This window comes from Triplophysa rosa, linkage group LG1, assembly GCF_024868665.1.
Source record: "Triplophysa rosa linkage group LG1, Trosa_1v2, whole genome shotgun sequence".
Lineage (NCBI taxonomy): Eukaryota > Metazoa > Chordata > Actinopteri > Cypriniformes > Nemacheilidae > Triplophysa > Triplophysa rosa.
Window position 1 is genome coordinate 10,176,829 of NC_079890.1, and position 24,661 is coordinate 10,201,489.

The 24,661-nt window shown below is 36.6% G+C and overlaps 1 protein-coding gene across 10 annotated transcripts; it reads left to right on the forward strand.

Annotated features, from left to right (window-relative positions):
* Positions 1 to 3,805: 3,805 nt before the first annotated feature.
* Positions 3,806 to 24,043, forward strand: carm1l (coactivator-associated arginine methyltransferase 1, like). 10 transcript variants are annotated; one of them, XM_057331814.1, is made up of 26 exons: positions 3,806 to 4,004; positions 5,619 to 5,744; positions 7,057 to 7,160; positions 7,267 to 7,371; positions 8,730 to 8,840; positions 11,399 to 11,576; positions 12,092 to 12,182; positions 16,142 to 16,223; positions 16,345 to 16,430; positions 16,543 to 16,632; positions 16,754 to 16,891; positions 16,962 to 17,051; positions 17,397 to 19,313; positions 20,089 to 20,260; positions 20,344 to 20,610; positions 20,963 to 21,152; positions 21,221 to 21,360; positions 21,537 to 22,175; positions 22,284 to 22,358; positions 22,466 to 22,566; positions 22,699 to 22,818; positions 22,904 to 22,951; positions 23,050 to 23,133; positions 23,250 to 23,315; positions 23,815 to 23,875; positions 23,993 to 24,043. In XM_057331814.1, the coding sequence occupies exons 1-13, from the start codon at positions 3,848 to 3,850 to the stop codon at positions 17,404 to 17,406; spliced, it is 1,368 nt and encodes a 455-aa protein (XP_057187797.1). In that variant the 5' UTR covers positions 3,806 to 3,847; the 3' UTR covers positions 17,407 to 19,313; positions 20,089 to 20,260; positions 20,344 to 20,610; positions 20,963 to 21,152; positions 21,221 to 21,360; positions 21,537 to 22,175; positions 22,284 to 22,358; positions 22,466 to 22,566; positions 22,699 to 22,818; positions 22,904 to 22,951; positions 23,050 to 23,133; positions 23,250 to 23,315; positions 23,815 to 23,875; positions 23,993 to 24,043. The 10 variants fall into 10 exon arrangements, with proteins under 10 accessions (XP_057187797.1, XP_057187792.1, XP_057187811.1 ...); XM_057331809.1 differs by having other exon boundaries at positions 21,537 to 22,358; XM_057331828.1 differs by having other exon boundaries at positions 16,962 to 19,313; positions 21,537 to 22,358.
* The last annotated feature ends 618 nt before the right edge of the window (positions 24,044 to 24,661 follow it).

Sequence of the window (24,661 nt, forward strand, 5' to 3'; positions counted from 1 at the left end):
CATTTGATTAATAATGTTGCATCAAATATATTAAAATTGTTACCTGAGAACGTGGTGGATCCAGAGGCGTATTAAGACCTCATGGTGCCCCCTATCCACCCACCTACCCACACGCAAGAATCCACTCATTAAAAGATTTATATATTAAAAGATTTTATAAGAATGAAACTCAGCAATTTACAATATACTATTTTACAAGAATTACACTTTAACATGACACTTTTGTAGAAAAGAACACGAAAAACAACTCTTCATCAAGCATTTTTAACAATTAGGCCTACTGTAGTTAAGAGGTCGCATTTTCATTGGCCCGCCGTGGAAGCCTATCCCTGATTGGTTGACTACTTTTGACAGCCTATAATGCCTGGAACACGCAGGAGGACCTCTCGAGAGCAAGAGTACCGAAGGATTCGTGGACGCACGGAACGCATTTTGAGTGCGCACACGCTCACTGAGCGAGAGGAGAGAAAATTCATAAGAGAGCAGCGTATAATTGAAAGCGCGCGTCCAGTTTTGTGCACGAGCAAAGGAAATCGGCGTGCGAGCGGAGAGATTCGCGCGCTCGTATGACAAGAATGCGCTCTCGCCTTGTAATAATGCGCTCGCGACATTTGTCGTTATAATAACGCCATAGTTATCATTATGCGCGTTTGCATAGCGCGTGCGCGCGGATTCCATGCGCGTGAGTTTTGGGTGCATTTAAACTCCATACGGGGGGCTCGTTGTAGGCTACTTAATGGTGAAGGAGTGGAGAACAGAGCAGCATTTAAACAAAGCTATATTTAACTCTCAAAAGCGATGTAAATCACTGAACAGATTTGCTCTTTCTAAACAAATACGTTGTTGTTGTTGTTTATGAGTCCACTGTGTGGCAGTAGTGCTGTGTGGTTTTTCTTCTATAAATGTAAAATAATGTGGGGGCAGTCGTGGCCTAATGGCTAGAGAGTCGGACTCGTGACCAGAAGGTTGCCGGTTGGATTCTCAGGGCCGGCGGGTAACGACTGAGGTGCCCTTGAGCAAGGCATCTTACCCCTACTTGCTACCCGGGCGCTGCAGTGATAGCTGCCCACTGCTCCGGGTGTATGTGTGTTCACCACTTGCTGTGCGTGTGTTCACTACTCTCTGGATGGGTTAAATGCAGAGGTCACATTTCGGGTATGGGTCACCATATCTGACTAATAGGTCACTTTCACTTTTTGGGGCAGTCGTGGCCTAATGGTTAGAGAGTCGGACTCGTGACCAGAAGGTTGCCGGTTGGATTCTCAGGGCCAGTGGGTAACGACTGAGGTGCCCTCGAGCAAGGCACTACTTGCTCCCCGGGCGCTGCAATGATAGCTGCCCACTGCTCCTCCGGGTGTGCAGTGATAGCTGCCCACTGCTCCGGGTGTACGTGTGTTCACGACTTGCTGTGCGTGTGTTCACTACTCTCTGGATGGGTTAAAAGCAGAGGTCACACGACTTACATCACACGACAGCAGTTTGAAGTTATGGCTGCACTCAGTGACTTTGATTGGAGGTAGCTGGGTGGGTGTTGTAGGGAGTGGGGGGGCTTGTTGGTTGTGGTTCGGGGCGTTTCATTTGTTGGGACTGTGTGGGTCTGGTCTGGTTGGTCTTGTTTTGTGGTCGATGTCGGACAACAGAGGAATAAAGTTAATTATGCCATTACTACTTTTCCCTGGTTGTTCCTCTGTTGTCTGTTGTTGATCGCGGAATGGGACCGGGTTGGACCTGCACGGTTTCGGCGGGTGGGGCTTCCTGGGTCGCGGCTCGTGGGCTCTCCCTGTTCTTCGTGGACGTTGCTCGGTGGCTTTGGTCGGGGTCACTGAGTGCAGCTATGACACGTCAGAGGAGATCTGGCCCTCCCGGCTGAGCCTGGTTTCTCCCGAGGTTTTTTTTTCTCCATTATTCATTATTGGAGTTTGGGTTCCTCGCCACAGCAGAGCAGTGCAGTGTTGGCTTGCTCACCGGGAGACTGCATTTATTTATTCATTTATTTATTAGATATTATTTATTATAATGATCTTGCTTGATCTATAAACACCATGCACTGTGCTGTGTTTTACCTTTCTGTGTTTTTCTTATTTGCTCCTGTAAAGCTGCTTTGGAACAATGCACATTGTGAAAAGCGCTATATAAATAAAATTGAATTGAATTGAATTGAATTATTGTTTCTGCTAGTGCATGTGGATGACTGCATTACCAGACAAGAAGATAATTGATGATGACAAATAAGATGTACATTGACCTAACATAATTGAAAATAACTGTCTAATTATAACCAATTTTAAAACAGAAACATAATAGATTTTATGACAATTCAAGAAATGGGCACACATCAAAAACACCAGACATTTTGTCTGAAGGTTCTTACCTACCACAACGCTTATCAGAATCAGAAAGAGCTGTATTGCCAAGTATGTTTGCACATACAAGGAATTTGTTTTGGTGACAGGAGCATCCAGTACACAGAAACAGCAACAACAGTACACAGAGACCATAACACAATAGAATACAGTACACAGATGATTTAAATAAGGGCCTATGGGTATAAAAAATTAAGAAATGCAATACAATAAACATAAGATAAAGATATAGAGAGTAAAGCTATGTGTGTATGTAAATATAAATATGTACAAGTAAAAAATAAGAATAGACTATTGTAGTACAAGGTATGTGCTATATATAGCAGAATAAAATATAATTTACAGAAAAAGTTGTATAAAAAATAGATAGTGTATTATCTGGAGGATATAATTAATATTGCACTTAATTATTATTGCACAGAGTTATTAATTGCACAGTGGGTAAAAAAACATTTAACTGTTCAAGAGGTAGATGGCCTGAGGGAAGAAGCTGTTTTTGTGTCTGGTTGTTTTGGTGCTCAGTGAGTGCTCTGTAGCGCCGACTAGACGGCAGCATTGTGAAGAGACGATGGCTTGGATGTGAGAGGTCCAGGGTGATTTTCTGAGCCTTTTTCCTCACTCCGGATGTATAAAGTTCTTGGATGGTGGGCAGGGGAGCACCAATGATCTTCTCAGCAGTCCGAACCGTGTGATCATTATGTGATCACAATGTATCAAAATAGACCAAATATTTAATAGACCAAGTTAGCATCACACTGATTCTCAATAGGATTTATCCATATTTTGGATTATTTTAAAAAAACGTTCTGTGATCAACAAAAGTTTATGATTCTTACACATTTTGACCATCAAGACAAATGAAGAAAAATTTGTCCATCAAATCTTAACAAACAATACATGAGACTACATATTTTTTTAACCACGGACTTGACTCCAGGACCAGGAAACCAGAGGTGCTAAAATGCAAACTTTTTTCTGGGGTTTGGAAAATTTACGCCATAACTGTAGCACTCAAGTTTAAAAAGTCAAAAGATGGTTCTACAGAGACACTTAAAAAGTGCTGGGACCCAATAAATATACAGCGCTGATCCTAAAATAGCTAAATAAAACACAAGAACAGGTTAGCTGGTGTTGATTGTTTGGGAGGCTTGGCTTTGTTTTTTTTCAGCTGTTGTCAGTGTTGATCAGGCTGGAAGACCACCTAAATTATTGTAATTTAAGCTGTTTAATGTTTTTTTCTTCATGGCAATATTATTTATATTCTTGTTAGAAAGATTGTTATTAGTAAAAATCGTAAATAAATTGAATTGGATTGATTAGTCTGTTTAATAATAAATCTGAATCTGTTTATTATTCTTTTATTTGAACTCCACCCTCTTTGAAAGTCTGTTTAAGACCCTCCTTTCGTGTGAACCTCTGTCAAAACATTTATACAGTATGGATATGAGATGTCCTGCACCTTACAATGATAGTTTAGATTAGTCATGGGAGAGAATCAGATGAGTTTCTCTGTCACTCTGGTATTTTTGAATGAAAATGATATCGAGCAAAATCTGATGGATTCTACAGACAGTCAACATCAGAAACATACACTTCATGTCAGCAGAGAGCTGGATGATCCTTCGTTCACCGTTAATGACGGTAATGATCTTTGTCTACATTGTCAGTCTGTTTACAAAGATTCCTCAGATGTGTTTTGATCTGTGTGTTGACAGAAAGATGTAACTTTGAAGGCTCATACAGAGGGAAGCGTTATTGGTCTTTCATAGCTATACTTATGGAGCTTGTGTCTGAGATGCTTTAATAATGTATACACACTATATCAGCATAGAGCTTTAAAATAAATTTGGATGATGAAGAGAAGTTTTACAACTATAAGAAATGTTTAAATTTATTTTAAAAGCGCTGACTTGATGATATTTTACCTTACTTTCAAGTGTCAGTACAGTTTAAATCATCTTTTGAAACGCAAAGTTTTACTTTAATTTGCTTTTAAAACTTGACATTGATTTCTGTCAGACCTAAATCTAGATATTAAAGCAATCATGTTTTCAGCGTTCCAGTGGGAAGTCCCTTTTTTATTTCAGTACTTCTCTTACACTTGAGTCATACAGGATTATGTGGCAACTTTTCATTTTCTACTCTCGTCTAAATAAAATTAAAACCAAAAGTTAAACAGTTTCCCAATTACAGTTAAGAACCACTATTAAGGAATACTGTGTGTGTGACAATTTAATTCCATTGAATTGTCTTATGAAGCAACTTCTGCCATGGCTCTTTGCATAGCAATGTTGAAGGACAAATGAAGACTCTTTATTCAGGTGTGAGACACGTTTTCTTGGGTCTCATTGTGTGGTCTGACCGCACCGACAGGTCACTATAATTTACTGCACTGCTGTGCAAACTCCATGAGCGATGAGGCTGTTGGGTTCCTTGGGCTCTAGCATATTCTGCAGTGGACATTGTTTTCTTTGACATGGTACACTAATCCTGGCTGCCAGCACTTTCTGCCTGTTGCCGCACAAAATCAGATAGCAGTGTTCTGTTATGTTATACCTTGCATAGCAAGACAGTTTTGCTCCCAGCCATTAGCTGACCCACTACCTTGGCAAAATGAATGCATATGGTAATGAATTTAATTACAAAAAACACAAACTGTACATGGTTCAGTGATGGTCACAAAACTATTTTCAACTTCAATCAAAGAATAATAGAGTGAGTGGAAAAAAATCTAAAAGATTCCAGCATTTTGCCACCTTTCTGTCCTTCTAAATCTGTATGACGTTTTTCATGAAACATTATTCCCAAATTATGAAAGCATGGCCACATGGCTTCATTATCCAAAAAGACAAAACAAGTAGTTTCTTTTCGTCACAGCTGTCAGATTTCATCCACATACAGTATATTTAAATATAGCATGTCATGCCAGGATTAGGGCTGCAACTAACGATTATTTTGATAATCAATTAGTTTGGCGATTATTTTTCGATTAATCGATTAATTGGATAAAAATTTAATTACATCTTTTGCTTACTGCTTAAATGCTTACTGCTCCGTTGACAACGAATTTCATTATCGATTATTATCGGTTTTATCGATTAGTTGTTGCAGCCCTAGCCAGGATTAACATTTAACATTAGAAATGGACAATTGCATAGTTTCTTGCACATTTAGGTTAATGATTTTTTAGATGAATTCTTTCTTTAATTTTTAAATAGCTTCCACATGCCATTTTTTATTCATATGATCTTGTAGGTGATGGGGTTTGTGTTCTAAAATTCTCAATCACATGGGAGACAGAGTGTTGTCGTGTAGCCACCCGCTCATTTCTAATAACATTGGGCTGTTTCAGTATACTTCTTTGCTTCACAACTCAGTCAGGTGAGTTCTCTTTGTTTTTATACTTTCTTTTTTAGAGGCTATTATCAAAATTTCAAGTTTTTCAATTTTCAAGTTTTGTGTTTTTATCCAGCCTGTTTCCAATATGAATCTTTCTTAATTGCATTTCAGATTCATTGATTTAACATCTTGCTTGCATTACTAATCCAAAATCAAAGAGCAGATTTTGTTTACTTTCCTTTGAGAAATATCAAGTATTTTCAGCACATGTGTTCTACATCTGTGTTTAACTACTCATGGAGATTTTGGAAAAGTGCTGCTCATACCCGGACAGCATTCCGTTCCACAACTCTTCCCCCACAATAACTGAAATGCTATAGGCCGTGCTCATGCTATTAGGACACTCAAGCTTCTTTTGCCAAATTCTGATATGCCAGAAAACTCTCTGCAGAATGAACACATTCTTCAGAGTTGACTAGGAGAACCATGAGTTCTTTCAGCCACTGCCATGTCTCTTCAAGTGACACGTATGAATGTGTTTTTTTTGGTGGGTCAAGCTGGTTTAGTGCTACACACAATGGTCTTCCCAGAAAGTTCTTTGGTCAACTTCCAAGCATTTTGAATCTCTTCTGACTGTGGTTGGGTTTACCGGTGCAAACCTTCTAATGGATTCTTGTAGGGTGCATTGACCTGTCCAAATGGTTCTCAAAAAGCAAATATTTTATTTGTCTCATTTTTGTGAGGTGCTAGAGTGCTGAGGTCTTCTTTCTCTGCTTCTGTCCAGATTTAGGACTTGAAGCTGGTAGTGGTAAATGTTTGGTAGTGGTAAATGTAGAGACTTGATGTTAGCTGCACCCAGTTATGAATCTTTTTTTTAATAATTTATGAATGCAGCTCAAAGGTTTGCCCTTCACCAAGAAAAGACTTTCCCACTGGGTGCTACAACTACAAGCAATAGTGCTTGGGTATGTGACGCATGACATGACTATATTTATTCCTAGAGACGTTTTCCTTTAATCTGTTGTCATGGCTAGATTTTTTGAGTGCATGCAAGTGTTGTGCATGATTTAATCAGATCTGTGGGAAATAGATGCATTGAGGAATTTACTGGTTTCATTCCCTAAACGTTCGCCTTCCACTTTTTCGAAAAAAGGCGGGAAGAGCCTTTACTCTGGCTGGCTTTTCCTTTCTAGACATTTCTGGTTTTGTGTACTTTAACTGACATAATAGAACTAATCTGCACAAACTATTTTAATATGCACAAAATATTTTAAGTTAATACCCTGCAAGATACATGATGATAACAAGTTACAAAATGCAATGTATGTGCGATCAATTCTGCCCTTCTGCACAGAATTTCTGAACTTCCACAGAAGGCTAAGGTCATGGAACGACCTCAGGAGAAACCAGTCTGTGTTTCACCAGAGAACAGAAGATTCATCTGCACTACACTTCCAGGTAGAGATTTGTGTAAACATGGAATTCATTTATTTCCCTTTTATGTGATCAATATAAGTTCTTTATCTTTGTGAAAAAAAGTAACATATTTTCGGTTTCCCTGCAGTTCTATAGTTGTCTGTCACAACACCAGAACAAGCTACAGGATTATCACAGAATTGCAACATACCAAAAAGCCATTTTGCTCAACGATGTTGACTTCAAAGATAAAGTATGTGTTTGTGTTGTTTTGTCAGTTCAGTTGTGAATATATTACAGCATGTTACTGGTTATGACAACTATATTTGAAGAGTTTGGTTCCAAAACGCTATAAATCCATTTTGATTAATTTGATTAAAAACGTGTTTTCTTTACAAAGAAAGTGGCAAGATGAAAACCGCTATTTCAGTTTTAAAGTTTCACATAGCATATTTAGGTTCTAGTAACATAAAAAAATTCAAATCCAGATTTTGATTTTAAAAGATTTATTATAAAAACTGGTAATTTTTTCCCCAAAATGCAATAAATCCATGACAAAAATTTTTTTAATGCAATTGAAGTTATTTTTCACATTGAAACAAAGTGAGTTGATCCACATATGGCAGCCTCTGAACTCAATACAATACTAATCTTACATACATGCACTGGACTAAAAATACTAAAAAAGTCATCGCTCCTAAAATGAATTCAACGGGTCATCTTTTTAATGCTATAAATTAGTGCGTCATCTTCTTAATCTCCTCACGTAAATGATTAGATTTCGATGGCTTACGTTTCTTCCCCACCGCAGAAACCAGCACAGGTTCATCAATGCTGTCAAAATTATTCTTTTTTGTTTGTTTGTTGAACATAAAGCACAAAGTAGATCAGGGAAACTAGGATGCCGACTGTATTCAGAGTGCCCATTACTGTTTACAATGCGTGGAATGGTGTGCTGTGATTGGTTGAACGGATATATTGCATTCTGCAGAGAAGTGAGACTGCCGTATATTGCGGTTTAGAAAAAAGGGATAAAACATGACAGAATAACACGTCGGATATCGCATTTTGCGTAAAATTAAAAAGTGACTTCAATACTGAAAAAAGTACCCCCAGAATGATGTCTACTATGATTTATTTATTCAATTACATTAAGATTACAACCACTCAGGTCGGAGGCTGTGGCCTTGTGTGTCCCAGCTTTACCCGGCTCTTTTGACTCCCCCCTCTCCTATCCTCATGATTGTCCTCTCAAAAATAAAAGAGAACATACTAAAAAAAATTAAACATATTTATCAGCTATACTGTACATTGTTTTGAACAAACAACACACACCTACAGTAACAGCATCATTAAAATAATAAAAAGGTCTTATGGGACTAGATCTGCTGCTGTTGTAGCTGCCATGTAGCCATATATAATACCCCCCCAACAAACAGGCAAACTGCATAACACAAACTAAGAAAACCTAAGTTCTGACAGAGGTTGTCATAATTCATGCACGAAAGGGTTAAGTTTTTTTTTTAGTGACTTGTGCTCCAGCCAAATTGGCTAAGGACAATTTTTTGAATGCTTTGTTAAATCCTGTTCATTAATTTTTCATTTTTGTAGGTGGTTCTAGACGTGGGTTGTGGAACAGGAATATTGTCTTTCTTTGCTGTCCAAGCTGGAGCTAGGAGAGTATACGCGGTGGAGGCCAGTTCTGTGGCCAAATATGCAGAAGTATGCACAATCCTTTCCTTATTTCATTCCATTTCACCTTTATATTGCTTTCTGAAATTAACAATTAATTCAAAAGAGAACATTCTGTACTCGGAGTTGTCTAAACAATGTAAGTGAATAAGGACAAAATGCACTGTAATGTAGTAAAGTACTATATAACATAATGAAGATGTTAATATAAAATAAAAAAGTTGTTATTTGATCAATATTTTACCCCCCAAACCTCGTTTTCACTTCCGCATATTCAACACATAGCATCACTGAGCGCTTTTCTAACATCGCACCGAACCATTCTAAGCACAGTCTGAAACTGTTACAGTTATGTTTCCACGCGAGCCTGGTTCGACACAGCACGGTTGTCTAACCGTGCTGAATCGTGCTAATGAATGTGCGCAGAGGCGTTATAGCTCAGTCTCTGCTGTTACCAAGGCAGCGCGTGACGCATTAGTGTTTACATTCTAAAAATTTCCATTATCAGCCCTGCGGTGGAAAATGAAAATATTTACGCACCGGCTGGCATGGATCGGCACGGAGTGGAACGATTAAGCAACGAGAACGATTCAGCGTGATGGTGGAAAAGCACTCACTGATTTTACCCTAAATGTGGTTCTGTTCATAACACAAAATAACTGTATAATACAACAAGACTTTTATGATACTGTAACAGTGATTTGTGTTGATTTTTTATCCTTTTTGAAACTCAACATTCCCATTAATGCTGTCACTTTCCTTGAGTGGAAAAGAGCAGTGTGAATATTCTACATATAACCTTTTTTTGTGTTACACAGAAGAATTAATCTCCTACCATTTTGGAACTAAGGAATTGTGTGGCAACTGAAACAAAGAGGTAACACTTTACAATAGGGTTCCATTCAGTAGTTAGTTGATGCATTATCTAACATGAAATAACAATGAGATATATATTTGTACAGCATTTATTATTTTTTGTTTTTAGTTCATACTAATACATTTGTTCATTGTTGTTCATGTTAACAGATACAACTTTTGAACTTTTTTGAATTTTTCTAAATGTAGAAATGCATGTACTAAGATCAATATGCTGTAGAAGTATTTAATTGTTATTTTAAGTAAACTAATGTAGTAAACTAATGTTACCAGATAGAACCTTGTTGTAAATTGTTACCAACCTTTTATCCAAAAATCTATTACAAAGAGCTTTCAGTAAATAGTGAGGTGATGTAATTCATGGCCACTGTTGGATATGCTAGCATAATAAATGACTTACTGTATCACTATCTGTGTTGTCCTGTTTACTAAAGCTCAGGGCTATGGGTTTTGTGAAAAAATACAGAGATCAAGTCAATCTTACCGGAAATTTTTGACATGGTTTCAAGAACTTCAAGAGAAGGCTGTTTCCTGCATGCTAGGAATGCATGACCATAACATTTTGGGTACTAAATTACTTGAAGACATATTTGGCCAGAACTTGAACTGACCAAATAGGTCACAACTAATGCTTACTTAACAGACATGCTTAGTATTAATTTACATTAAAAGTTTTTAAGCTACTATCTATATAAAAGTCTTTAATGTTTTAACACCTAAGATTTAATTGTAAAATTCTAGATTTTTTTCTTTGTTTCAAATAATACACAATTCTTGTGTTATTTTTTTCACATGTAAGAGTACCATTGATTTGGGAAATACAAACACATATAAACACTTGAGTATGGCTATTTATTTATTCTTGAACTAACAAGGCTGTTTTGAATAATTTAATAAATGTTGAAGGTTTGATGTGCATCACATCATCTGCAGATACAGTACTAACTATTTAAATACACAGCCAAAATACGCTGCTCTATTGATATCAGACTAAAATACATTTTTACAAGCAATATACAAATCAGTTTTTTTTTAAATGGCTGTAATGAGGCTGAAGCCGAATCAGAATCCATGTGCAGTCGTTTATTAAAATCCACAGTAAACAAATCCAAATCGATAGGAAGGTAGCGTAAACGTGAAACAGGCAGATGTAAAATACCATAAAGCAGTCCAATCCAAACAACGTAACAAGGGGATGTGGCAGCAGACGTAAACCGAACAGGACAGGCAATGGTCATAACAGAGGAAACAAGCAGATACAATAAACGCTTGGTAAGGCAGGATAAACTGGCAATACTTCGCAATGGGTAAATGGAAAGGCATGCTTAAATAGTCCAAGAACAGGAAGTAACCAGTGAGGCAGCAAGTGCGGTAGCCAGTCAATACTCGGGAGAGGGCTCCCTCTGCTGGCGTGGAGTTACAATGGCAGACCTTAGCCTACAATCCCCAGTATGGCAGCATGAGGATTGCATATTTTCTAGAAACACTATACTCCTTCTAAACAAAATGTGCACTCTAAAGTTTTCTAAACTGTAAACGGTGGCCTAAACTTTGGTTACCAACATAATCCGTGAGAGTCCAATGTGTCACACTTCTTTAATTTATAAAACTACGTACACTTCACACTAGTAGTGAAACTCATTTTATGCTGAATGTGATTACTTAATGAGTATGAATCCTAATTCTTAATTCAGAAATTTTCAATTCTTTAGATTCTGGTAAAAAGCAACAACATGTCTGACAGGATCACCATTTTGTCAGGGAAGATTGAGGAGGTTTCCTGCCCTGAGAATGTGGATATCATCATCTCAGAGCCCATAGGCTACATGCTTCTCAACGAAAGGATGCTAGAGAGCTATCTACATGCCAAAACCTGGTTGAAACCCAAAGGTTTGTCCTGCAATACATGAAAATCATAACTGACAAGACACTGATACATCTACAGTATACATGCAGTACTTATCAATGCTTAATTTTAGTCTTTTGATATGGGTCATATGCAGATGGTTTTATTGTTCTACAAGATGTTTATTTGGAATCCCATAGCCATTTCACACCTACATCCCAAACGTACCCCTAACCCCAACATAACTAGTGGCAAATGCAAAAGAGTTTTCCCCTAGGAAAGATATAATTTAGGCTATTAATTAGTAATAAATGGGAAAATTTTGAGGAAGAACTTGATTGGAAATGTAAATTTCGCATAGAAGAGTGCCAGGCAGTTGACAGCAAGGGCTTGAGGGATTACGAGTGATTTGTGACTTTAGAACAACAACAGATTACAAAGACATTTTTTTATATCATTGAAATAAGAATGAATTATAAGACCAGGGCTTTTAGCAAAACACATATGACTTCATAATTTGATTTCATGTGAACATAAATATTTTTTTATCATTGGCTAGGAATGATGTTCCCAACCAACAGTGACATACACTTTGCGCCTTTCACTGATGAACAACTTTACATGGAACACCATGCCCGCTCCAGCTTCTGGTAAAAGTATACAACTTCATCAGCCTTTCATGTTCTTGCAGCTATTGGTATGACATGACACAATCAGCTACAAGTCATAGCCAATCAGAACTGTGTTATCGTCTGTTTGCCTGCACAGCATCCTAAACTTCCTGTCAATCTATCATTGTTCATGTTTGATGTTTACTATCCATTAGGGAAAGGATTTTAAAGGTCCATTACGTTTTAAGCGTGGATCAGACCAAGTCGTGTTGAGGACTAAAAATATTTCGGAAAACATACATATTAATTTTTCGTTTTATTATTGTGGTGTTAAGGCCACTTAAAAATGGAAGTAACCTTAGAATTGAGACAACTGACAAATATGCTTTATTGAGTGTGTATAAAATCAGTATAAGTTGAATATAACTGTCCCTAATGTTTCTACAACATACTGTGGTACTGTGAAATATGTTATTAGTATTATGACTGATGATAATGACAAATGATTATTAAATACAATTATTAAATATTCTGCAATTAATTATTTACAGTATTTTTATGGAATACGTAATGTAAGTTTGTGTACAAACATACAAGCAAATGTTTTCTTTTAAACTGCTGAATGCTGGCCTGTTCAATTCAATTATAAGTGAATTACACCGTGTCTTCTTTGGACGCTAGGCAGCACAACGATATAAAACAACCCATTAAAATAATGATGCACCACATCCATTGTGAACAGCATCACACGGGCGTAGCCAGAACTTTTATTTAGAGGTGGCCAGGTAAGACCCATTGATTTTATTAGGGTGACCAAAAAATCCTTACAGACAGAAATTCTTTAACTTCTACTGTAATTTACACCAATTCTTCATTACACATAGTTTGCTGGTCAAAAACATACACAAAGAACGTAAAGTAAACTATTTATTTGCAATGCTTTCATGTGCTAACATTATTTTAAAATAATTTGCTAGCTATCATTTGCATTAAGTTAGCATTTTTTATAGAAAATAAACATTGAAGTACCCCAACTTAAACTTTCGCGAAAATGTAATTAATGAATGAAATCCAGTTAAACAAGACTGATTTTACTGACCTGATCCTTCTGCTCGCGATGAACTTCCATGGTACACAGACAGTACACTGTCACGAAGCGGTTAGCAGCTGTTCAGCTATAGCGCTCAGACTGTTTGCGTCAGTGCATCTGCGTATGACATCATATTAACGCAAGAGTAATGTTCTCGCGTTACTTTCAGTGCATACGCTAAATGATCTGCGCAGCACTCCGTAAACTCCGACACACATCTTAAAACTGCTTCGCACAACAGAGGTGGCCAGATAGGTGGCCATCCATCATTCAGGGGTAGCCGTGGCCACCCATGGCCACCATGTAGCTACGCCCCTGCTGGTGTAGACACAATATTACTGTAAATAGATTTTCAAGGAAGAACATAATAAGAATTGTTTTATCTGTGATGATTGACATTACTACTCAACAAATACTTTTGATAGCGCTTAACTATTGAACCAGGGACTTTCCTTTAAAATGGTCTACATGATCATGTCTCCACAAAAAAACCTGTAAATCCCACATGCATAACAGACCTATTCATGATGGTTTATTTTACATTGGCCCACAGGGAATTGTGGTTTGCTGGAATGGAAAGACAGTAATCTCCCCACCACCCACAGCTCATGCTGTACTTGCACTGTGCCGTGACCATGCTGAAGCCAAGCAGCTTCCCGGTGCTCTTAAATGCTCTGGTTCATTCCAAACTCATAGCACATTTGTCGTCTATCTGTCTGAGCTAATAAACCACACTTACTGTGATATGTGTGTGCGTGTGAGCAAACCAGTAGCAAACCCTCAGGGCTCTGTGATGACCTAGACTATTGTAAAAACTAATATTTAAAAACTTTAAAATAATATATTCAATGAAAGTTGGCCGATTTTCCCTATTAGATATGTATATTTGACTTCCTGGATCTATGCGGACTCTATCCACGTGAGATTTCCAAGTAATTCAAGATCACAGTTCTGCGATGTCATACGCTGTCTGCGTAGCCTGCGCATGCTGCAAGAAGTCGAACGTGTGCTTACGTCGGGCGCCTTCTGTTAGCATACCGCTGTCTGATGCTACAGTAAATCAATGGGAGAGATTAATTTTGAGTGACAGTAAAACTGACCAATCATGTCATCTTTCTAAACGGGCGCGCTTTGTTTTTTGACAACTTTCCGCCATCTGGGGGGTTGTTCACCAGCAATCTCGTAAAGTGGAAGAAGCATTCAAGTTGGTTCGGCAACCGCCAAACTTTAAAAAAAAGAAGAAATGCGGAAAACGTCATTCAAAACGCAAAACACTAACAGCCTGTGAATTAGCTTTGTTATCAAGTCTTGGAAAAAACGATTGTCTTTGTTTGGTTTAACGCAGAGAAGATATTTGGACAAATGCTTGTAACCAAACAGTTCTTGGACCCCATTGACTACCATAGTAAAAATTACAATAGTAGTCAAAAGTTGCCCAGAACTGTTTGCTGTCCTAATTTTTCTTAATATGGTAGTCAATAGGGTCCAAGAACTGTTTGGTTATAAGCATTCTTCCAAATATCTTTCTCTGTTCATCAGAACAAAGAATATTTTACAGATTTGGAACAACTCAAAGGTGATTAAATGATGACAGAATTATAATTTTGGGTGAACTATCCCTTTAACCCAAATCATTTTCATATTTGACCCAGCTATGGGTTTAAACAACCCAGCATGTGAATTTAAAACCCAACAGTTGAGTCTTTGCATTTTTTGAGCTAACCATGGGTAAAAAAATAACCCAGGTTTTTAGAGTGTACTTTTCCAAGACAACATACGTTTTTTTCTTTCTCATAACTCACTGCCAACATTTTTCCCTCATCTTCATTTCTACGGCATGAGTTATTCCCCATGAAATGCATTTGCTGTAAAAAATGCTGTGCTATTTCCCACATTTTAATGCTGCAGTAGTTGGGTAATTGACAGACTAATATGCAATTTTAAAATTATAAAACAATGTAATATAAACAGTTTGTTTTCTAAATTTTTCTATGTCACACCGACATGAACGATTTATTCCTCAACTACACAAACCTGCTGAGAAACTCAAAGAAAATATGTTAAAAGATTAAATTCTCATTTTCTGAAGTGAAGTGAATTCTGAAGTGTATAATTCTTATATTTAAAACAGAATTAAGCCCCATACTGTCAAAGATAATAATTCATCAATTTTGGAACTATCCAGCTTTACATTGGCTTGTTTTTTGGTAAAATGACCTAAGAGACAGAGCCTTAAAAGCCTGCTAATACAAAGACTAAATAAGTTATTTCTACTACAAAGTACAAACACTACAACTACACCTAACTGCATTTAGATTGCCATCCAAAATTTGCTGAAGCTTTGACTTGACTGAAGTAGCTGCTATTTATATACCATGCAATTATGGTATATTCTCTTTGTATATATTGGTTACTTTTTTGAAAGTTTATTTTATTATGGTTTATTTATATTTTGGCACACCGTATTTTATAAAAATACTATTCCACTTAGCTGTATATTAAACATCAAATGTTTCTTCATTTTCTGTGAACATGAAATCAAAGTTGTGTCATGTTTATTATGTATCATTTTATTATTAATTTTGTGTATTAGTTGACATGACAAAACCTGTTAAACTGTGATTTATTTGAAAATCACTTTTCAACTGGTTTCGCTTCCGGAGCCAGATTTTACATTTAAGATTTTCTTGTGTGTAAACCTGACACAAAACCAAACCAACTTGTAACATATGGATGATGTTTCCTAACTTTCTATACTTTTATGAACAGACCAGTGAGCCATCTTCGGTAACCCATCAGTTGCTTTAAGCAATTCTCATTTCTGAAGCAACAAACGATTCTGAAAAGAGGAATTAGAAGGATAAACTGGGAAAAGTGTTTAAATGTAGACAAAATGTGATTTTAAAAGGACCCAGAGCAGTTTCTATGGTGTGAATTTGGGTGGACTTCATTCATTTGCTGCGGACGAGTTCTTCAGGCAGCCAATAGTTGTGAGTTAATGTGTCTTACAAATTTTTTGAGATGTTCATCCAACTGCATGAATTCTGTTTGGATCTCAGATTGCCTGATAATGCTGTTTTGAAAGCCAATCAAGTTTTCCCTGCCTTTTAGGACACGTTTGATGGACACATTCTCATGGCCAGGACTGTGAAGTACAGTATCAGATTTCTGGAGGCAAAAGAGGAAGATTTACATCAGTAAAGACAATTAAAGAATATACTTGTTGCATGGGCTCAAATAAATTGTGGATCAAACAGTAAAACCCACAACTGGTTGATTCTTAACATTGTATGTATTTTACATTTCTAGGATGGAAATTCCTTTTGTCTTTAAAATGCTACAGACGGGATTGATTCATGGGCTTGCATTCTGGTTTGATGTGGCCTTTGTTGGCTCAAGGTGAAATTCACAAATATGATTATAAGTTAGAAAACATGCTGGTGAATAGTTAAATATATATATATATATACACTGTACAGGTATATGTATGTATGTATGTGTTTATTTATTTTTTGTACAGGACAACAGTATGGCTGTCCACTGCTCCTAATGAACCTCTGACTCACTGGTATCAGGTGCGATGTCTTCTCCAGACTCCTCTTTTTGCCAAAATGGGACAGACATTATCTGGACATGTCCAGCTAATAGCCAACAAAAGGTAAGTGAACCACACTTGGTATCACAGTTATTTTATTGTCTTGCTATGTATTTAAGGTTCTTTTTTTCAGACAGAGCTATGACATTCATATAACCGCTGTGGTTGATCAGTCTGGATTTAAATCTGGGAACACGCTGGATTTGAAAAATCTTTTTTTCCGGTAAGCACACCATGAAAGGGGCATTCTGCACATCACACAAGAGGTGTTTAAAGATCCAATGATGCCCCCTACAGCTTAAATTTGAATAATGTAACCCAGATAGTCCTTAGAACTAACCAAATATTTTTTATTAAATGTCACTTTGAAACTGCTCAGTAACAATCTTATGGAATTTGAAACACTGGTGCTGCAATAACAATAAATTATCCTCTTTCATTTTTGGAATAGGATGAGTTAAGTTTGATTTCATAGTGCAATGAATAAAAAGATCCTCATGGTCTGACCCATATAACGTATAATATCTTATGTGAAAGTAAAAATAATGCAGGTTACAACTTTTTTCAGGTATGCCTGAAACATGCCTGAGGAATATCACTCACAATTATGCGTGACACCAGAAAAACATTCCTTATTATTTATATGCATTATGGGCTACATCTGAAAGCTGTTACTACATTTCTGTGTAGAAATGCAATCTAAAGTTGTTGAAAGTGGAAACAGACTTACAGAAAACAGCTCCAACCGCTTTCTTGGATAACATTTACATTTTTTGAGCTTGACCTGTCACCCATGGATGCATTGCACACCCACAGAATTGTGGGGTATCAAAGCCAGTAAAAGACACAATACCACATTGTCTAGCATTGGTCAATCAAATTGTCGCACCTCAAATTAAGGCCATTAATCGAATCAGTGTTGATATGTCAGGGAGGTGGGCATGCACAAACATCCATTTTAATGTTCTTTTACTTGCCAGTACACCTCCGTACTCTTAAGAGTTCTTACAGAGTACTCTTCAACTCTTTATTTGATACTTAAACTTGTCAAATTAGGTATAGTCCATGTCATATGATCATACATGTGTTCCTGTAGCAGATATACATGTATTCCTATACATATTTGTGTCTGTATGTGTATGCATTTGCTTTTTGTTCCGTCCCTATTTTATATTACTTTTAACGTTATATCTTACTCTGTGTATGTTCAATGTCTTGATTTTGGTTGTTTTTGTACAGCTGCTTTGATGCAATTGACTTGACTTGTTTTGACAGAACTAGTAAAGTATCGTGTTTGCATTAAGTCTCTTTAAATAAAAGCTTCTGCCCAAAAATATTCTCATATGCAAGTTCACTTAAAAACAACAAAGACACTGGTCCTAATGTCCCATAAGGGACTAAATGTATACATTTGGTACCAACATGTACCTTAGAGGTACCAATGAGTGCATAGTAGTACCTTAATGTACCTTTTAAGGTAAAAAATGTGTACTTTCAAAAAGCGTTCTGCCCCAGTGCTTGGATCTGCACTTTGAATATTCTCTGTGTTCATAGGTTAGTCAATAGGGCTGGTTACCAACGTTCCTCAAAGTATCTTCTTTTGTGTTCTGCAAAAGAAAGTCATACAGGTTTGGAATCGAGTGTGTAAATTATTAAAGAATTTTCTTTTTTGGGTGATGAACTGTATGCCTTAACATACACATCACGTATGCCTGGTGGATTTATTTTTACATAATTAAAAAAATCTCAAGTGATCCTAAATTTTTGTAAACATTGGCATATTAACTTTATATCAGTTGAATAAACTATAAAATGATTTGGGGAAAGGAAACAGACATGTATAATTGGATATCTAAATTCATACAACAGTGTTTCCGAAATCTGACTGAGCCATGCGCTATTCCACCAGTATCACCAGAGGAACAGCTTTACAGTTTGTATCACTCCGCCAGACCGCCACTAAAGCCGGCTCAGATTACAGGATTCTCGGCCAGAATTTACCCCGATTTCCCCTCCCGAGAATCTTTGAAAAAATCGGGTCCAGAACCTCGATCGGGTCCGAGGTTCGGCCCAGATTATCACGTAATGTGAGGCGTTCACAGATCGAATCTTACACCTCCCGATCTGCTCCGAGAGAAATCGGGGCCGCCCCGATCATATCAAACATGTCTTATATTTAGGATTTTAAATCAAGTAGTCCCCGCTGCAGACTGTAGCGCGGTGACGTCATGCATGTCAACGTCATGCACGTATAAATGCGCATGCGCAGCGTGACGTACTGCATGTCCTTTAACCGCATGCGCGGTTAAAACATTGCCCATGTCTTCACACTCCAGTCCAGTTGGTGGCGGTAATGCGCCATAAGTTGGCTTGTCAACCGCCAATAAAACGTACATGAAGAACTATTGCGCATGGTGAACTTTTTTTGCTTATTTATGTTGATGTAACATGTTCGAAAACGTGGATGGATTCGATTTCGATGGCAGTAAGTAAATGAGCATATTAATGCTGTCTTTGGCAAAGTCATAGAAGATATCATAACATTTTATAATACGTGTTCGCGTTTAAAAAGACAGGGTTTCTGCGGGTCTCAAAAATATGTTAGAAAAAACCCTTAAACAAATTAAAGCTTTATAAACGATCTTACGTCACAACAGAAAGCCTTATTTTAATACATTTATCGCATTTAATGTTGCATGCATTGCAAAAACAATGTTTTTGGTTCTCTATATATGTTTGCCCTGTGCCCTCAACGTCTTTAAACCAAGCAAAATTATGTGGCTTTATACGTAAAACGATCAATGAATTAGATTATTCATTGAGTTATAAAAAGTGTTTGTTTAGTTTACTGGTAGATATTTAGATTGCATGTTTTATATACTTTATATTGTATACATATTTTATGATGCATCTTTAGACATTTGTACTGGATAACAAGACAAAATATTCTTTTTTTTTTTTGATTAAGTTATTTTCTTAATAGTGGTTGGGAGCAGAGTGATTCAAATGTGTGTTAGACAATGTAGACATTTAGACAACATATTCATGAATGAGTATGAGTTCTCTTCAATTCATTCCTTAAATTTTCTTCACTTTGTCTTAAAAGGGTCTTAAATAAAGTATAACATTTAATTTCATGTTCATGACCTACAGAGACCTTGGAAATGTGACATAGAATGAAGCAAACCTTTAATAGATTGCAAATAATTTTTGGATTGTAGATGCATGTTTGTGTATTTGTTATTATCTTTAATTTGTAGATGCATGTTACTATCCTTAAAAAAGGAGAAAAAATAAGATTAAACCAGTGCACTTCGTGTTGTGATAAATATCACTGCCCGTTTTGTGAGACCTGTGTCTACAACCCAAGGGAGTTTTACAGTGTTGCTAACCATGTCGAGAATCATCTGAAGGCAGCAATTGAGGAAGATGGTATGTATAATGCTTGCACATACACACACATTTTCTTTTGTCAGTTTAAATTCATTTTACATTGGTATTGCTTACATTTGCAGATTTCATTATCATCAGGTGCAATTTAAAATGCAGAGATGATGCACATTATCATTGCTGCTACTGCTCTACCACTGTTCTAAGAAAAGGACAATTTAAAATTCATCTCACAAAATGCAAAGAAAAGAAGGAAAAGGCTACATTTCCACAAAGATCTGCAGCACCCATGGCTGTGATTGTTAATCCTGATGACTTTGAGGGACACACCAACATTGCTTCCTTCTGGGACCTAGTGACACAACAGATGGTTGGTCGTGGATTTTCTCAAAGTAAGTTGTTGTTGTTAGTAGTATTATTATGGTTCTTTTGTTGTTTTTGTTATGATTATTAGTAACTTATGTGATCTCCCAAGTCATTTGCACAGCACTCTTTCTTTTATTGTGGTGCGTTAATTTAATACATTTCTTCTTACAAAATAATTTGCACTCACAGAGATACAAAAGTATTTAGGTATTTTGTTCAAACATTGGGGGACAGAAACACAGACGTTTCGGCTAATGCCTTCTTCAGTGTGTTAGCCGAAATGTCTGTGTTTCTGTCCCCCAATGTTGCTTATGTAAGTAAGCAACTTATGTGATCTACAATGTGCTTGTTAATATGGAAACACTTTATATTTGCAAGGTGGCAGGAATAACCCCTTCGTAGTTCCTCCATGTTACGATTGTTGGGATCCATGGATTGGCATCAACACCAGAAAATCTGAAATTGTGTTAACACTGAATTTGCAAAAATTCAGAAACCTAAGCCATGTGATGTGATTGATCTTGATATAACTGAAGAAAGACTAGGAGAGGAGCTCTTTAAGCTGAAGGTCAGATCCTAGATCGTTTTTTAATAAAGTAGAAAGTGCATTTCACTTATGTCGTAATGTTGGTCTAGGTTGAAGCCATACGGAAACTTTGCAAAGAGTGTGGTTTGGACTCGAAAGGATCCCATGGACCTTGTGTTGCGGTTAAGAGAGGAGATGCAAAACCGCTCATCATATGACAAAGTTTTCCAACAAATCTGGTGTGCTTCTGGTACGGTGATTTCTTTCTCCTCAATATTTTGTATAACAGTTTTAATGTTGCATTGATTTAAAATTATTTGATTCAGATAGCAATAAAAATGAAGGATTGAGTATGTTTGATACAAACGTTTCCAACTAGGTTTCAAATGTGAAACTATTATACTAATTATTTCTCCTTTTTTTTAGGTGGATGGGCAGCAATTACTTGTCCGTGTGGAGTAGTTTACTCAATCAAGTTTAACATTAGAGCAGAGTCTCCAAGAGACTTTGCTGAGTTGCTTTTGTCATGGAAGCACTTCCCCAATGTTACCATATATGATTTTGCCAGAGGACTAGCTACTCACACAAATCTCAGAGAACCAGAAATTTTACCTTTTAGCCCTCATGAGGGCAGAGTTTCAGAGCCAACCCCTGAAAATATTCAGCTGGCTAAAGAAAGCAAGTTGATTGTGAATCTGCCCTGGTTAAAAGTAAAACAACAGGAAAAAGATCCCACCTGCCATCCTCTAACGGGTTCTTCTGACCATTATGCTCTGTATGACCGCTTTCATGAGTATAACACAAAAGATGCACTCAGAAGAATCCATGTAGTCCCTGAACTAAGTGGGTGGTTAAATACCCAAACTGCCGAACAACTCTTTGCTGGCATGAGAAAAAAAAATTACTTTATGAACGTGCTCACACCGTCAGCACATATTTTCTTAATGCGCAACATAATTCACCACTACAACAAATTACAAAATGAATGTGTGATTGAAAAATTCAGAAAAAATGTGTCACCAGATGATCAGTTTACCTTCAATGATAATGGTCAGGTTATTATAGGTAATTTATTTTGTTTGAATATGTTATTTGTATGTGTAAATTCTTTAATTTTTTTGCAAGAGCATTACCTTTTATATATAATGCATCAACTTTTATTTTATTCTAAAGGCACACCTCCACAATCTGTTAAAATCTATGACAGACCCGCAGAAAACCAAAAGCAAAACCAACATGATGACAACTGTATGGTTTTAAATATGTTTTTGTTTGTTTGTTTGTTTTTTATTAATTGGTAATGTGATGTTAAACGGTGTTTCAGTAATTTATTCTCAAATTTTTATATTCTTCAGTCCCTATTCAGTGTTCCACAATGGGTATTTCCACTCTGCAACATGTACAGCCAAACAAGGCATGCTGGACACAGTCCCCCAGTTCAGCCCAGCTGGAGAAGGTTAGTTTTATACCATTGTTAGATTTTTGTTGTAGAGTATTTTTTTTATTATTATTTTATAGATTTTTAAGATTTTTGTTTTAAGACCAATATAGAGAAAGATATTGTACTACAGTAGTGTTCTTTTCATAGCTAAACCATGCCTTAATGGAGACAGAACCACAGAATGAATTTTTGGCATCTATTGGGACCACAGTCCTCACCAGGCAGGATTTCCTTACATTAGGACACCTTCGTGATGTAGAGGCAACAGTAAGAATAAGCAAACACACACATATTTTAACACCTACAGAACAGTGCTTTGTGGTCTGTTAATTGTTTCCTGGAATATTTACAGATTTTGAATGCCTGTCTTTCAATTGTGAAGGATGTTGCTGGGCTTCAGGTAATGCGAAGAATTACTTTGACCAAAAACACTATGTATGATGTGCTTAAAAAATAGGGATGTGGCTGCTTGTTTTATTGTTATATTTTACTTAACAGGGTGTAATGGTCCATGCCTTTAGTTCTTATGTGACAGTGACTTGGTTGCCACCACTGTGTGCTGACCCACTGTCTAATGTTCCTGTGAGTATTGTGAGGTTTTGTAACTAGGGCAGTATGAAGCCATTTATTATGTGTATAATATGACATATATTGTAAGTAATACATTTATTACTATTTCTCTTCTAATTTGTCTTTAGGAAAATCTAGCAAGTCAGGATATAATTCTACTGCCTTCCTGGACACACAATCATTGGATGATATGTGTATGTCTAAATTAATTAATTACATAATACTTTAATAATAATAAACACTATTTGTAATATGTAATGTAATATAAACAGAATCAGAAAATGTTTAAATGTTCCACTTATTTCAAATCAAGCAAGGTTTTAGCACATGAAAGTTGATGTCAAAGTTACACTGTCTTAGATTATGAAGCCCAAAAAAGAGAGCTCTTTTGGCTTGACCCCCTCAACGGAAGTGGCTTCAGTGATGCTCGTTTTATGACCAGTTACAGGTTTTATGTGTGAAATGTTCATAGTTCATGAGTTTGGGATAATGGTAGTTCAGTTTTAAACCATATATCTCCCTTTTTTTTCTTTTGGTTCACTTTTCTTGCATAATGGATTTATTCAGATTTATCTGTCTTTTTATATGTGTGTATTTGATGTTCTGTTGATCAGTCCTGTCCGTCTTATTGTAGGCCCTGTAACAATATCAGTATTTATTATTTTATGTTTCATTTAATATTGTACTTTACAGATAACTAGCACAACATATAAACCCTGGGACATGGAGGGAGTACAGCTGTGATGACATTACAGTAAGCAGCAGCCATAAGCATTGTTGGCCTTACCAGCTTTTGATGATTTCAATTCATTAATGTGTATGTATATATTTATATATATATATATATTTTTTTAATTATTATTATTCTCAGGGCATTCCCAGACAACACAGTTCAAATAACTGTGGTGTGTTTGTGATGATGGTAAGTCCGTGTTCTAACCAAAGTCACATGAAAAAGTAGAACTAAATATATCCTACTTCTCAAATATATTTGCATGTGGTGTTTTGTTGCTTGGTTTTAATCGATACAAAACAAACATGTAATTTTGGCATATAATTGTATCTTTATAATAATAATATCTATAATGTCTGCTCTAATGTGTTCTAATTTATATCGTAGTATGCACTCTACATTGTTATGGAGGGGCATTTTGATTTTGATGAGGTAAACCTTTGTTTTCAAAGACTTATTATAATTTTAAGTTTTGTAATATGTATGTACAGCTACATTTTGCGGTTACTTTTGGTGATTTTGTACAGATGCCACCTGAGATCCTGTGGTGCATTCTGCTGACAGTTGTCACAGAAGATGGAGATGGGGCTTTCCTGCGGCTATCGCTGACATGCAAGATTTTCAGGGGCATTGTCACCAAACCTAGTTTCAGAAAACAGGCTCACTTCATCTGGCTGGACAGTACGTTTTTTGAGTCTTTATAAGTTGTGTGTGTGTGTGTACGTACAAATACAAAATATGCCAAGCAATTTTCACAGTACTCTTTTGTTGTATGACTTTGAACTATGAAATGTATTTAAAAAAAAA

What these genes read in the sequence shown, in the direction of transcription:
- carm1l (XM_057331773.1), top strand. Translation starts at nt 21,276, where the DNA reads ATGGACCTTGTGTTGCGGTTAAGAGAGGAGATGCAAAACCGCTCATCA. An exon ending in AAACCAACATGATGACAACT is followed by an intron (nt 22,359 to 22,465) that starts GTATGGTTTTAA and finishes TATATTCTTCAG; the next exon opens with TCCCTATTCAGTGTTCCACA. An exon ending in AGGATGTTGCTGGGCTTCAG is followed by an intron (nt 22,952 to 23,049) that starts GTAATGCGAAGA and finishes TTTACTTAACAG; the next exon opens with GGTGTAATGGTCCATGCCTT.